The sequence below is a fragment of the Trichoderma camerunense genome, assembly GCF_050948025.1.
Source record: "Trichoderma camerunense strain CBS 138272 chromosome Unknown V8C40scaffold_42, whole genome shotgun sequence".
Classification (NCBI taxonomy): domain Eukaryota; kingdom Fungi; phylum Ascomycota; class Sordariomycetes; order Hypocreales; family Hypocreaceae; genus Trichoderma; species Trichoderma camerunense.
The window spans coordinates 50,431-65,982 of NW_028145328.1; the positions used below are offsets into that span (position 1 = coordinate 50,431).

General features: G+C 48.8%; 5 protein-coding genes and 1 non-coding gene across 6 annotated transcripts; 2 read left to right on the plus strand and 4 right to left on the minus strand.

Moving 5' to 3' along the window:
• The first annotated feature begins 3 nt into the window (after positions 1–3).
• V8C40DRAFT_259787 (SRP40, C-terminal domain-containing protein) lies at positions 4–1,638 on the plus strand. The gene has a single exon (XM_083219045.1). It carries the CDS (start codon positions 185–187, stop codon positions 1,409–1,411), a length of 1,227 nt encoding a protein of 408 aa, XP_083066869.1. The 5' UTR covers positions 4–184; the 3' UTR covers positions 1,412–1,638.
• A 76-nt stretch (positions 1,639–1,714) lies between these two features.
• On the minus strand, positions 1,715–3,836 carry V8C40DRAFT_259788 (uncharacterized protein). Its single transcript, XM_083219046.1, has one exon. It carries the CDS (start codon positions 3,582–3,584, stop codon positions 2,004–2,006), a length of 1,581 nt encoding a protein of 526 aa, XP_083066870.1. The 5' UTR covers positions 3,585–3,836; the 3' UTR covers positions 1,715–2,003.
• A 1,268-nt stretch (positions 3,837–5,104) lies between these two features.
• On the minus strand, positions 5,105–7,301 carry V8C40DRAFT_278927 (uncharacterized protein; the record flags this gene model as incomplete). The annotated part of the gene is made up of 4 exons (XM_083221135.1): positions 5,105–5,321; positions 5,401–5,791; positions 5,857–6,236; positions 6,388–7,301. 4 exons carry the CDS (start codon positions 7,299–7,301, stop codon positions 5,105–5,107), a joined length of 1,902 nt encoding a protein of 633 aa, XP_083066871.1.
• A 267-nt stretch (positions 7,302–7,568) lies between these two features.
• Positions 7,569–8,209, minus strand: V8C40DRAFT_166107 (uncharacterized protein). The gene has a single exon (XM_083211543.1). It carries the CDS (start codon positions 8,103–8,105, stop codon positions 7,707–7,709), a length of 399 nt encoding a protein of 132 aa, XP_083066872.1. The 5' UTR covers positions 8,106–8,209; the 3' UTR covers positions 7,569–7,706.
• A 1,697-nt stretch (positions 8,210–9,906) lies between these two features.
• Positions 9,907–9,980, minus strand: V8C40DRAFT_t205. The gene has a single exon. It is a non-coding gene; the product is annotated as a tRNA-Lys (tRNA).
• A 2,966-nt stretch (positions 9,981–12,946) lies between these two features.
• V8C40DRAFT_285755 (FAD-binding oxidoreductase) lies at positions 12,947–14,843 on the plus strand (the record flags this gene model as incomplete). The annotated part of the gene is made up of 2 exons (XM_083222445.1): positions 12,947–13,033; positions 13,125–14,843. 2 exons carry the CDS (start codon positions 12,947–12,949, stop codon positions 14,841–14,843), a joined length of 1,806 nt encoding a protein of 601 aa, XP_083066873.1.
• Positions 14,844–15,552: the final 709 nt, after the last annotated feature.

Consider the following 15,552-nt stretch of genomic DNA (forward strand, 5'->3'; position numbering starts at 1 on the left):
AATTTTTTTTCGGCGGCTTCAAAGTTTCGCATAGAATAAAAAGTCGTGTGGTTTCTAGCGAACTGCAGTAGACGGAGCAATTAGACATTGCTTTTATTCTTAACTCTAAAGTTCTGATTATAGCCATATCCAGACCCAATCGAGATTTTACGATTGTGTGACGAATTATTCGGCTCTTTTTCACATGTCCAGCGCATCTGCAAAACCACCTGCCTGGCTCTTCTCCAACAACACCAACAACAACCCTACAGACAAGGGCCTCACGAGCACCTCTTCAGCAACCACCAGCACAAACGACGAAATGGTCAAGTCAAAACCTTCCGCCAGCAATGGCGCCGAGCCTCCTGCCTATCAGCCTCCTGCCCAGCTGCTCGACCTCGTAGAGCAGTTCCTCTCCGACAATGCCTTCACCAGCGCCCTTAGCGCCTTCAAGAAGCAGCGATCCAAGAAGGGTTGGGGTGAGGCTTCTGAGGCCAGCAGTGGAAACAATCTTGTGGGCGTCTTCCAGGCCTGGGAAAACGCCGCCAAAGCCCCTGCCGATCGAGATGTCGACATGGAGGACTCGAGCAGTTCCAGCTCCAGCTCAGACAGTTCTAGCTCCAGCGAGAGCAGCGACAGCGAGAGTGAGGATGAGAAGCCTTCTTTCCGCGCAAAGTCTCCCCCCAAGGGCAAAAAAAACTTGAAGCGCAAGGCCCCTCCAAGCTCAAGCTCCAGCTCGAGCTCGAGCTCCGACTCCTCGTCTGATTCCAGCTCCGATTCCAGCTCAGAGGACGAGAAGCCCAGCCCCAAGAAGCAAAAGGTTGCCGCTCCTCCCGCCAAGAAGCAAAAGGTTGCCTCTCCTTCCAGCTCCGAGTCCGAGTCTGACTCTGATTCCTCCGACTCGAGCTCCGAGTCCAGCTCCTCAGACGAGAGCTCCAGCTCCGACGAAAGCTCCGACAGCGAGTCTGAAGTCGACGCCGCAGAGGCCGCCAAGGTGCCCCTCCCTGAATCCGACTCCGACTCATCTTCATCTTCCTCCTCAGACTCCGACTCGGATTCCGACGACGACAAGAAGAAGAAGACGAAGAAGACGAACGGCGTCGTCAAGAAGGAACAATCCACCGACGAGTCCTCCCCCTCCGACTCCTCCGTCACAATCGACTCCCTGCCCAACCCCCCCTTGCCTCCCAACCCGCGCGACAAAAAGGTCAAGGTCGAGCCCTTTTCTCGCATCCCCAAGGACATTAAAGTCGATCCCAAGTTCGCCTCCAACGAGTACGTCCCCCTGAGCTACTCTCAGCGCGCCCACGAGGACCTCATCGTGACAAAGGGCAAGGGCTTCACCAAGGAGAAGAACAAGAAGAAGAGGGGCAACTTCCGCGCCGGTGTTATTGACATTGACGAGAAGAAGAGCATCTACTTTGACGACTAATTGGGAAGAGAAAGAGGGAAAAGTAAAGAGATGAGTAAAATAGTACCTAGGTTGGGGGAAAAAGAAAGAAGAGATTTGAGTCTCTAGGGGTGCATTCAACAGCCGGTGTTTAAGGGCGGCGCCTTTGTCTGTTTTACAAAAAGTCGTTTTTTATATTTTTAGTTATTCCATTTTCTAGATTCTTTTTTATATAAATATTGTTAGAATATGCTTCATTTTCTCTTATTGCCAAATTATTTCATTTTCCGAGTTTCTTGAATAGTAGAGGCACTGTCTGTGTATAATAATCTTGTGGCATAATGATGATGCATCAAGTCTGTTTATTTGCTCGCTTGTTTCGTAATATGTCTATATAGACTGTATCCGTTGTATCCAATTCCAATACCCAATGCCTGCTAAGTGGTATATAACAATCGTAACGCCATTAGTTTATCCAGTACCTCGTCTCGTAAATCCGTCCTTTTTCATGTAGACTCAATGCAATGCCAAAATCTCAAAGCCCGCCAAGACAATTAAAACGCAATAAATCCAACCATATGTGATCATTTCCTTCAAAACATAGCAGATTTCGTCAACCGCGAGATCCTTCTCTTTAAAACGTTGCCCTCGTCGTTCCCGGGCCCGTTCCAGCAACCTGAACCTCAGTTGCAGGCGCTCTCTGCGTTGCAGGATCGCCTCCCTCTTTGCTCGCCTGCGTCATAATCTCATTCTTCCTTCTGACAGCCTCCCAGCCTCTATTACCGATCTTTGCATTATGCAGTGCTTCGCCGAGCCACTGCTGCCACTGCGGTGTACCCGGTGCGGCACCGCTGCGCTCAACCCAGCCAATGGCTTTTGTCTCACGTATAGCATACCACAAGGTCCGTGTGAAGCTCGGGTGGCCCTCACGTTCATCCTCCCGGTCGGTAACGGAATCAGCATTCTGGCCGTCTTCCTCGGTGACGTCGTCCCAAGTATATCGCGATAGGTCCCAGAAATATGTCCGTGGAATCATGCCCAGACCCCAGTATAACCCGTTGAGGACAATGTACGATCCTCCTATAAAGATTTGCGAGTTCCAAGTGCAGTTTCCGAGGAGCACGACACTAAACATGAGAAGAATCGTGCCGAGCGCCATGAAGAACCTGTAGGCTCTCTCGCCGACATAGTACTCGCACTCTTCGGTTCCGGAGTAAAGCTCGCGAGCAACATCTTCCGGACAGCGAACTAGAACAAAAGCTCCTTCTCGGGTGCGTATCATGACATCGCCGCGGGGTACATCATTAGTGTGCCTACGTTGCATGAGGATTGGCCGCCAGGAGGAAGCATAGCCGACGACGGTGGAGGCCAAGGAGATGAGTGTGATGGCGATGATTGCGGTGCCGTCCTGCCATATGACGGCGGCAACAAGAATGGCAATGCTGAGGAAGAAGGAAAAGGCGGAGAGGATATGGAGAGGAGAGAGAAGTTTGGGAGGGACAATGGGCCGACCACCCGTCACGGCCATGGTTCCGGTCGAAAGCAGATCCTGGAATTTCTCGGTGGTGCGTCGGCGAAGCGGTACAGGGTGACCGTTGATCTCAACCTCGGAGTTGAATCTCACGGTTGGAGTTCTTGACTGGGACTCAATGTCGACTTCGTGTGGCGGTCCAACAATCTTTGGCGGCGTGACCCGACGATCTAGTGCTTTTTCCGTCTCTTTGCTTCTAGAAAGCCCTCCCAAAGAAGCGTCTGGCACGCTCCGTTTATGAGCCCAAGGCACGTATCCAGTAATGAAGCCTCGCAGACCGTCTTGGTCCTGATTCTGGTGGTGATGCTGATTCGCATTGGTAATCGGCGGCGGCACAGACGGCGCGTGCTGAATGTCCAGCACCATGAAGCTATACGGCGGCAGCGCATCCAGCGGCGTGATGATATTAGCGAAGAATCCCACCGAATCCAGGATGGTGCCGCTGTAGACGCCGGCCATCTTGGCGTGAGTCTCGGGGAGTCGAGTTGGCCGCGATGGCTTCAGCAGGGCCTGGGGCGCGGGCAGCAGACGGGGCAGCATGCAGAGCAGCGAGGCGGTGATTGTCTGGGAGTGCTCAGCGATGGCGGACTCTCCGATGACGGCGAGAAGCGTGACGACGTCGAGGCGCCATGAGGGCTTGTCGTTGGGGAACCATTTCCAGCCGGGGTCGCCTGGATTGGACATTTGGCGGTGATGATGCTGTTGGAGATGGGAGGAAGATGGAGATGGAGATGGAGAGGAAGATGCAGCTAGATAGTTGGTGAGATTGGATGCGACAGAAACTGGCGATGCTAGAACTAAATGACAATTATACGAGACGCAAATGAGACGAAGAAACCGACGATGCTAGACGAAAAAAAAAGCGATGGCACGAGATGAAAGTGAGATGAACAAGGACAAGTTTTTTTTTTTTCTCTCCGTCTGTGGTTCCATGTTGAAGAAGAAGAAGCATGGATCAAGACAAGGTAATGTTCGACAGGGCCATGTGATAGGCCATTCTTCAGCTGGCTGTTTTACCTAATGCTGCACGTACGAGCCGCACAGCTTTAGAGCGTGCAGGAAGGCTATGCTAGTGCAATAGTCTGGCTGGACGGGCGGGCTGAGGCAAGACGCGTCATTATTTGGATCGGCATTTTGGGGAATAAAATCGAATTAATATGTCTTGTAGTAAGATGAAAGAGAGTAGATGTAAGCATATTAGTAGGTAGTTAAGTTGAGGTTTCAGGTTGTAGATAGAGTTGAATCTATCACCAACTTTGCTAAAGCAACTTTATTTTTCCTTTACTGACAAGCGGTTCTAACTGCACTGTACTACGGTAGACTATCCGTCCCGCACTCAACTATATTTAGAGGAGGTGGGCTCCCTCTATGTCTTAGTTTCTTCGATCTATCAATCAGTGTCCAACTGCCAAGCCTCTCCCTTGACGAATTTGCCACAATCTGTGTGGATGGCAATCAATCCAGCTGTCAACCAACTACCACTAGGACTCTATCATATTGAACCTTCAGAGGGCCTCCATACTTATCGATGCTGCAAGGTGCTGACAATTACTTTTGCTTTCTAAACCTTTTCGGTATAGCGCTTAGTTGGCGGTTCGTTTCCGTCGGTCATGTTAATAATCCCCGATTCAACCTAGAGTTGGCTACCTCCTTCTACGGGGTATATAGACACCAAAACACGCAGGTAGACACCGCTCCAAGATATTACTCAACACTCACTTCCATCCAATAGCACCCTGATCAAGCAGCGACCCTCAACTTACCGCCATTATCCCCATACCCAACATGGACATGGGCCACATGCATCTTTACCAAGCGGGCGTAAAGTACCGAACTTAGTTGTTGTTGCCTATGTACGCTGACATTCATACAAATACAAGCATATCCCAGCAAACATCAAATCATCAATCGTATCGTATCATCCATCTGATAATATACATATATGTATATGCAAAAAATGCAAGCAAATCTGATATCAACAAGCACAGAGTATCGTGTCTACATAAAAAGCAACGAGCCCGACCTTCATCTCTTCGTAAACCGTCTAACCGGCTGGATGCCCAGCAAACGCCTCTGCCTGCCATGCGACTCCCGGCATAGCCCCCTTTAGTCTTCAAACGGCAAGACAAATTCGCTCTAGAAACCGACCAAAACAACCAAAACGCCGCAATCCCGCCGCCCTGCTGCAAAGGACAATCTTGTAGTCAAATCTTGGCCATGTCCTTCATGCCCTTGTCATAATTTTCTACCCATTCGAGGAACACATTCCACTGTTGGTTCCACTCGTATTTCATATTCTCTCTCTCTTCTTCGTTCAAGCACGCGTGGTCGATGCTCCACATGGCAAGCTGCTTCCATCCGAACAACCCCATGTCTGCCTTGCCCACCATGACTTGGTAGAAGTCGTGTGACAGCGAGGATCTGTTGGTTCCGTTAGCTTTACGTCTCATCACATATACACATGTGAAGAAAGGAAATTCGTGGCGTTGTGATAGCGTACCTGAAAAGCGCCCCGTTATCAGAGCTGACAGTGCAGTGCACGTTGTTCGCCAGCAACTGATACATGGCATGCCCACCCACCCGCGGTGTGAGCCCCAGGATCTCGTTGGAAATTGGGCATAGTTCCAGGCATATTCCTTTGGCCTTCATTTGCTGCATAACGTAGGGGTGTTTTGCTAGGGCGAAGCCATGGCCGATGCGCTTTGATCCCAGCAATAGAGCGTCAACCAGGTTGCCATCCGTGTCGGTGCCCATGTCCAGCGTCTCGCCACAGTGAAAGAGGAATGGGATGTCCAGGTTCTGCGCAGCGCACTTCCTTTTGAACTCTAGCAGTTCAGGAACAAATTCCTTGATCGGATAGCCCTTCGCCTCTTCGCCGACAAGGTCAAAACCTAGGAGGAAAAAGAAACATGAGCGCTGCTTTCAGAAGTGAGGATCGGATTCTCCATATGCTTACCTGCGATCCACTGTGGCCACTTCTGCTTGAATTCCATGCACTCATTAAGGGCATATTTTACCTTGTCCCGATCCATTGATCGCGGTGTGCAGTATATAACTTTGAGCCCTCCAAAGAACTGGCCCCTTTCAGCTACCTCTTTTTGAAACTCTTCCACCGCACTGATGATGATTTTCATGATGCCCTCGTTATTGATCATACCTTCGCCGTCGTCGGTATAGAGTTGATTTGTCTGCATGAAATTAGGTCGTATCTCGGCGTATTGGATATTATCTCGAACAAAATCTGCGAGGCACAGTCTTGTATATTCGCGATACGCCGTCGCATAGTTGAAAAGGCCCTTCATCATGCGTGTTCTACCGTTGAACTTTTCCCAAGCACTGTACATAGGGGGAAAGTAAATCGTTAGTCTAAAAGAAGAGGGAAGAAGGGGGGAAATGAGGGGGGGGACAATTTGTCTAATCACAAGAGAGTGACATGATAAACCAAGAGTAAAAGGGAAAGAAAATCGGAGACAAGAGAAAAACTCACCCAGCAGCTGTCTGAAAGGGATGGTGGGCCTCCTGCTCCTCGAACATGAGCTTATGCAGCAACCACTCATCCACAGTGGCCTTGGTATAATGGCTTGAGAACTGGCGTCTAAAGTCTGAAAACTTCATCATACGGCCAGGGATATACTCAGAGGAAAACGGATCGCCGAGCTTCTCCTTCACCCTTCCTTCACTCATGATGGAAAACTGTATCTCGCACTTGTTAAAATTTTCATACTCATCCTCGTCCCCAGCCTTGTGGATAAGGGGAAGAGTACTTGAAACGAACATGCGGTCCATGCCATTTGCAATGCCAAGCAGCACGTTGGGTGGCAAGCAGGCATTGAAGTGGATGTGCAGGTGGGCGCCCTTTGGCATCTTGGAGGCGATCTGGAACAGGTGTGTCTTGTTGATGATGTCGACGTTGCCGAGGAAGTGATCGCCTGCGAAGCGCTCATGCATCTGGCCATGATACCCCCTTCGCTTAGGTTCGGAGGCATATTTTCTGTCGTCTTGCTCTCGTAGCTTTCGAATCATGGCATCAACACGCAGTTCCTGTTTAGTGGCGCGAGAGCGGCACCGGGCATCAAACGACAGTTCCTGCTCTACGGCGAAGACGTGTTTTCGCAATTCATCGTATTCCTCCTGACTCGGTACCGGTACTCTCTTTTCGGCGCCGGTAATGTCAAGGTCCAAGGGCAAGCCGAGAGAGCCATTTCCGGCCCCGAGACGGCTCGTCTCAACTCCGCTCCAGCGCCTGTCAACTTCGGAGTCATGCGCCTTGATCAGCTCAAGCGCAGCGGCCTTGTCAAAGTCGCCGTCACTCTCGGAAGCATCACCTTTCTCGGAAGCGCCCCGTTGCCGAGGGTGCCCATCAGCGAGGTGCTTTGCGGTTTTGCTCTTTGGTGAGAACATGGTTAATCGTTTGCGGCCCCGAACCCTGAGACGAAAGCTGGAAAACTTGGAGCCCATGGACGAAGCCAGCGATGTCGGACAATTCGAAGAATCGCCGAAGCAAGAGCAATATAAAGGTGAGGAGGGATAGCGGGTGGTCAGGCTGGAAGCAGGGCTGAACTCTGGCATGAGGGGAACCATATAGTGAAATTGCCGGATCGTGTGTGGTGGGACAGGTGAACGGGGTAGCGAGCAGGCAGAGACCCCCTTTGTGATGGATGTCGCCTGGATCCTTTGTCCGTGATGAGCTTCACTGCCACGCTGCTTTGTTCTGTTTGGCTCCAGCGTCCTTTGTTCACGAGATGGAAGCGCTGGGGCTATATATCTCTGTTGCCTTTGATCTGTCTGACGCTGAAGAGAGTTGAGTCAGCTCGGGCAAGAGACGCCTATAATTAAACCCAAAAACCCAAGAACCCAATAATAAAAGCGAAACCCCAATCGCCTAACCGCCAGCACAACCCTCTGGCAGCCTAAAGAGAACAAAAGCCTCGAGAACACGAGGCTGAGGTAAGAAGCGAAAAGCAAAAGTAGGTAGCCAGCCCTCCAGGCTAAGGGCCGTCCAAATGCGCGTTGGTCACAGCCGGCGCTTGCATATGTCACGGGCCCAGCACTAAAGAGGCGCGGATTCAGTCTTTCGGCCAGCGGACAAAGGCAAAGCCACAGCGCTGGGGCCCCGCTGACCTGACCTTTAACGGGCCTAGGCGCGCAGCACGGCAAAAGGCACAGCAAAGCACATGAAAGAAAAGGGCAAATTGACGTTGACATACCAGGTCTGAATTATCGGTGAATGAAATGAATGCGCTGGAACAACTTGGCGCAAGCCACTCGTCCGCCTGTCTGTTTGTTTGTCTGACCGTCTGTCTGTGCGCAGCTGAAAGAACCTTGGAAATGAAAGCTTCCAATGTTCTTTGTCTCGCTTGTCTGATTGGCCCCGGGCCAAGAGCGCTCAGCTGCTTGGCTGTCGTCAGTCGAAACGAAATGGAAATCCAGGTGGAAACTCGTCTAACTACCTACCTAGTAGTAGATAGACAATCTCAAGCGCTATTAGACCGAGTTACCGGGAAGCCGAGGCGGTGCGTGCAAGGGTTTGTCGGGGATCTGGCGGAGAAGAAGGAGGAGACCATGAGTTTGATGTTTTGTTGATGTTGCATGGATCCAAGTTCGTCGCAGAACTCTTGGTCGCCCACCAGCACCAGCACAGGCAAGAGGCACCAGGTACTGCAATCGCCCAAATCGTGTCTGGTGACGTCTTTCCGTCCTCGTACCTGGTACCTGCTAGGCGCCATTGTACCTGCGCGCGTGCACATCCGCGGCCACGGTGCCCATAGCGGCCATATGGCGACCCGCCGCTAAAACACCCCAGCCATCTTCTGCAGCGCTCAAGTCCATCAGCCTTTTAGGCCTCCAGGGCGCTAACAGCCACCTCCGTCCCGTCCTGGTCCCTTGCAGCCTGAGCCAGGCGGTACTCGTACCAGCTACATGTGCTTCATGCTGTACATGCAACCACTCCACTCTACATGTTATCGGAAACAGCCTTGCAAGCAGCCTGAATCCTCTATCGCTCCAACTGCCCCAAATCGCAATCTGCCAACACTCAACACCATGAGATCCGGCTGCAGGCTCCCGACTGGGCTTTCTATTTTCCCCAGTCTTATTTCCTTCTCCCGCCGTGAATGAATATTCCGGCGATTGCCAATTCCGGCAACTTGGTCCTTCGCTGCGCCAATCTAGACGCCCGGATAGAACTTCCATGATGGAGGGTACCTTGCATGCCAACCTGCCAACAACATGCCAACATACAAACATACTAGGGTACATACCTACCCCATGCTGTCAATCCTACTAACCCGTATACACTTAGTCTTGTCATTGATGTGTTTGGATGGATGACAGCAGGCCATCATGGTGATACTCACCGGGTGATACCAGCAGCTCGGAACAGCCACTCGCGTAGGACTTGGCTATTCACAGCCACGACTTAGTAGTATATCCATTTCCCCTTTCACCTTCACCGCTTACTCACCGTCTCTCCTTACATGGACTCACGCTGTCATAGTGTCATAGTATCAGCGTCCTGCGAGGCTAAATAAGGGGCTCCAGAAGCCTGATGTGTTGTCCCTCCCAGTGGTGATGGCTTCACGAGACTGCCCCGTCTCATGATCGAGAACTAGGTACGTGGGCAATGGATTCAGTGTTCCCTCACAGGTGCCTGACCTAGGTGTACTATCTTAGACACCTGTCATCTCACCAAGCTTGCCAACGCATCTCCTTCCCATTTCAACTCCTGGTGAATTCTCGTCCACTTATCACTTAGTTCAACGCATTGCCTAGCTTTTTAGTGTCCTTGGGCAGCTTGGCTAGTCGAATATCACCAAATCTGCCCATCTTACATCCTCGGCATTAATTCCCAATGTTCCGCCCCTGTCATCCAAGATGATCAAATTGGATGATCAAAAAAGGAGAGAGAGAGAAATCCATGAATTGTAGTCAAAGAAACACACATTTCATGTTCATGCAAACCAACAACAATAAAATGCATCAAAAGCAAAAAAGATAGTAGGATCTTCGCCCGAGGGGGGGGTCGAACCCCCAACCTTGCGGTTAAAAGCCGCACGCTCTAGCCAATTGAGCTACCCGGGCACTACTGGCGGATTCATGGCCATCAAGCCAATTATCAAGCCCCCAATTCCTCCCATGACTTACACATCCCACGTAACTCCTTGACATGATTTCGTCATTTCACAGCATTCAACGTTCTCATATTCTTCTTCCTTTTAGGCAACACCCGCGCATGAACAAGAAATATCCACTAGATTAAAGCAACCCAAATTACACAGCCTCGTTTCTCAAGACACTCTCAAAAATGACTCCATCTATTCCCCCCCTTTCTAGGCAGAGGTCCCATTTGGATCTTATTTTGTGGCTTATACATGATAGCCCCAGTCGGCCAAGGCTTTCGCGCATAAATTGGATGAGTAAAGGGCTTTCCTTTGTAGGGCTTTCTAATAAACTTCTGAATTTTTAAATGCTATTTATTGATTGGGCTATTCATACTATAGGTAAGTAGGGATAGATTGAAATCATAAGTAGGGGTAGGTTGAAGGCATAAGTAGGATTGGTGGTTTCGCTCTTCATCATTCCCTAGATCAATACAGATAGCATCCACCCAAACTGGGGATTGCTCTTGCGCTTCACGCGGCTGCGCTTAAGGTTCGTACAAACTCTGGCCAACGGCAATGCGCTCACCATGGCAAAATATGTAATTTTTCAATATGTCATATTGAGTATGAGTCTAAGAAGGATGTTACTCACTCACTACCTAGTAAGCTACCCTACGTATAGAAGAGGGCGATGAAGCTCTCGGTTTGGCGGAAAGCCGAGTAGTCTCTATGCTCACTTTGATGTCAGTGTTTTTTTTTTACCAGCATACGGTGTTAATAAACGAATAAAATCTATATCCTGCAGCTGATAATCTCCATATAATTATTATGGGGGGAGTAGTGGTACGACACGCCGGACTGCAACCTGACGACTGCTTAAATGATGTTCGTGACACAAGGAGAATATTTCAATCAGGCTGATACCGGGTTTTCTATTTTCACAGCGGCGGGAAGTCCACGTATGCTACATCTTTGTGTTGTCGTGTATCGTTGAATATTTGATGAGGACATATACCAACATATATCCAAACTTTGCCAACGAATCTCTAGCAAAGTTTTAGTAACTATATCGACCCAAAGTCTATTGTTTTCATGAATCTGTTGCTGAGTGTAAGCACTTCGCTAGTTTGTTATGTTCTGGGAGTGTTGGGTTCGCGTCTTGGCGTTGGAAACCCCCAAAAGGACCGAAGAATATAAATCTGGCATGCTCTGCAGCCTGAGATGCTAGGTCTGCTATATCAAGTTACTTCGCGCTGGCTTTCTCCTGCGAGCCGCGCATATCGCTCTCGACTTCACAAGTCTCTGATATGACCGCGTCGGTTGGCTGGAGCCAGGTGTCAATGACAGGTGTCCTGCAAACGTGAGCCTCGGAGGCTGATTAGATGCTACATAAGCAACGAGTTGGCCGTTAAAATCAATGCGCCGATCAAGGTCACGTCGTCCTTCTTCGAGCGTATTGATATCCTTGAGAAGTGTTGCCTGTAAAATAGATAGCTAGCAAACCATCTCCAACACTTCCGTCTGAGACTCCATCTCCATAGAACTGGGCGACGGGGTTATTCCCGGTTAGCTATCTACGGCTACAGGAACCATCTTCCGCAAGGTTCTTATTACTGTCTATTGGGTGCCCAAATTCTTTTTTATGAAACTACTACCGAATCGTCACCGAAATGCAACTGCATAAATGTAGCGCCCAGTAAATAGGCGACACATACTTTATTATCCGTCTCGTGATGCTTCATTATCTAGATTTATACCCAACTTTGAAACCCAATGAAGCGGATGAGGGCTGCCTGTTCCAGCCAGTTACTATATACATGTATTTTTGGAGGCGGCTACGCATTTCTTGACTACATGTATCTTACATATAATTGCGACGCACTCAGATGGCGACACTTGGTCTTCCGGTTGTGGAAGAAGATGAAGGGGATCTCGAAGCGATTGAAGACAGCGTGAAAGAGTCGGGAGAGAAGATTACGGAAGACCTTGAGGAGATGGGTAACCTTTTAATCAAGGAAATTTCAGACGATCTCTAGGTCAATGAAGATCTAATTGTCGTTGAGGATGCTTCTATGAGCTATATATATATGAATACTGAGGGCTAAACCACTGACTAGAACTATATATTAGACCGTCTAAGGTATTCGTTCCCCCAATCTGAAATCTCTGCCCATAAGCTAGATAAAGGCTCGGTCTTAAAAGTGGCATTCAGCTGCCAACAACTCCATAATTCGGAACTAGGGTGTAAGCAGTGAAACATACATACACAAATTTAATGGGTATTATGGAATGCTGGATGTAAGTTATCGGCTAACAGCAATCCTAACCCATTCACATGGAGCAAATATTTCTTTTGATAACATGCTTACACGTGTTTACGTATGACTAGGAGAAGCCGAAGTCAGCGAAATACTATACGCACGTACTATTGAGAAAGGGGTACCCGGCAATTGACGGTCAGAGTATCATCAAATCTGGGGCACGGTGGATGCAGAACGTTACAGTAACATGTGGCAAGAACGCTAGTTCCATTTGGTAAAAACCCTGCAAATACCTGATCTGTCTTAGAATCTCGCTCCCATCGCTGTTCAGCGAGCGAAATGTACGGAAAATTCTCACTCTATTCCTTGTATTACTAGGAGCCCTTGCATTACCGGTGCTTCTAGAATCCGGATCAGCGAAAATCTAGCCTTTGACTCAGGTAATGGGAAGTATGATTCATTTCACATCATAACGATTCCCGGCATATGGCAGAGTTTGTGGAGCATCGAACTTTATCTGTGAGAGATCTTATATGTGATAGGAATAGTAATAATAACTTGTGCGTAAACTAGGGGATGTTGAAATATCTATATAAATGAATGATGTGTCTCTCTTTCCATCTGCTCTCTCTGTCATTACACACATCAATTCGTTCATTCGTTCATATTTCATTCACGGTTTACGATGGTCGCTCGTAAGAATCTCTTCACGTCACTTGGAGCTGCCGTTCTGGCAGGCTTAGTACAGAATGCTGAGGCAGATTGCAAATGTGTAAGTGCATCTCCTGTTCACTCATCTCCCTGTGTGAATCGATACATTCGGTTGAGAAGCTTCAATGTCTAATTTGGCCTGCTACATCTAGTTTCCTGGTGATTCTTGCTGGCCATCTGATGCCGCGTGGGCGGCTTTGAACAAGACGACTTCAGGGAATCTCATTAGGAATGTTCCAGTCGCCGCACCGTGCTACCCAGGCGCCCATCAAGACGATGCTGCTTGCACCGACATCAAGGCAAACTGGGCCAATTCGGTCTTCCAGGCCAAATTCCCCACGGGATATGACTTCCCCCACACATGGGCTTGCGATCTTCCTGGGCGAAACTCGTCGTCATGCTCGATGGGCGAGTCTGCGACCTACAGCATTAATGCCACCACCCCTGAAGCTATCAGCGCTGGGTTGAAATTTGCCAAGGAGTACAACATCCGCGTTACGATTAAGAACACGGGGCACGATTTCCTCGGTCGATCCGCAGGGGCCGGCAGTCTGGAAATCTGGACCCGTTACTTACGCCCTTCCATCCAACCTCCTATTGTCTTCCACGACGTCTATACTCCGACGCAGTCTTGTGCAGCTGTCCAGAAGGGCGGCAGCTCTTACTGGGGCGGCAGCTCAGTGCAGCTTGATGGTATGGTCACATTCGACGACGTCTACCCGCTGGCACACCAGAACGGCGTAGTTGTCGTTGGCGGGACCTGCCACTCTGTTGGAATGACGGGTGGTTATCTCCAGGGGGGGGGACATGGTGCCGCCATGCATCAGTACGGCCTGGGAACAGACCAGGTCCTGGAATATAACGTGGTTCTTGCGAATGGCTCTACGGTCCTGGCGAGTCCTTGCTCCAACCCAGACCTGTTCCAAGCCCTCCGCGGCGGCGGCCCAGGCACTTATGGTGTTGTCACCAGTGCTACTGTGCGGACTTACCCCGACACGCCCATGGTTGGTGTTGTGCTGCTCATGTCGCCACAAACGGGTGTGGATGACGTGGAGACGTTTCTCGACGCCGTGACAGTCTGGTATCAGCAGACACCTGCCCTCCTCGCCGGTGGTGTGCAAGGCTACGCAGCCTGGGTGGCGTGGGATGGCAAGTCGTCCCTGGCACCGCCCTCACGTATGCTGGAGATGATTACTGGTGTCTTCAACCAAACCGTGGAGCAAGTGCAGTCGACCATGGCCCCCGTCATGACCAATCTGGCCCCCTTCAAGTCGCGAGGCCTCGACGTTACTCTGCAGCTTATTCCTTTCCCTGATTACTTTAGCTACACATCGGCATTGCAGAACAACTCCATGGCAATCGGCGGGGGCATTCTCATGTCATCACGATTTTACGAGCAGAAGCATCTCACTGCTGCCAATACAGCCGCGATACGACAGATGGTCAATGCTACCGCAGGTCTCCCCGGCCAGAACACCTCAGTTGTTGTTGATATCACCGGTGGTGGTGCTGTGGTCAACGCACCGCCGCTCACAGGCGTTAACCCTGCCTATCGCCGCGCGCTTCTCACGAATATTGTGGCCCGTAACTGGGATGATGTTACGCCGTATGCAGATATCGCTGAGGCGCGGGACGACATTACATTCAACAAAGGCAAAGCTCAGGAGGTTTTTGCGCCGAGCACGGGCTCATACATGAACGAGGGCAACTATCTCGATCCCAACTATCTATCTAATTTCTATGGAGACGCGCTGCCTACGCTTGAGGCTATTAAGAAAAAGTATGATCCGACAAGCTTGTTTTACTGTCAGACATGTGTTGGATCTGATAGTTGGGCTCAGCAGCCAGATGGACATCTTTGCAGAGCTTAGACGCCAAGTATTGATCATGTATTTTAGACTTGCGGGCTATGAAGCAGTAATCACCTCAAATAGACTATTTCAATTTTATTTAATCAAGGGGTTTAATATAGCAAACAAATACGGGCTCAATCAGTAATTCACCCCCCGCCCCCCTGTGCTTGAAATAAAATCAATTAAGACAGTGGTATATCTACATCCTAATATTATCCTGGTTAATCATGTGTAACTATGAGCAAGTGAATTAGGAGAAGAGAACTTATGTTGCTTAATTTAACGTTATATCTTTATTTTTAGGATATAATATTAATAAATAAATAGAACTTATTTATTACGACCTGATCTAGAGTATATACCTTTTGGGAATACTACGGAAGAAATAGTTAATTATAGGTAAGCCTTATAAGCTTACCTAGGTATATATACTATAGTATATAAGCCTTAACCTTAAGGTTATAAGCTTACTAAGTATAATAGGACTTTATAAAGTAAGTTATTAAAAATAACTAAATATATAAAATTTAATTTTTTATATTTTTTAAATAACTTAAATAAATAGTTATTAATAAAATATTAAAATTAAATATAAATTAAATTTTTATTATATTTTATTTACTTTATAATTATATTTACTTAAAATTACTTTTTATTTTTTTTACTAATATAAATTAATTAACCTTAGCTTATTACCTTAGGAATTTACTTTATATTATTTAATATT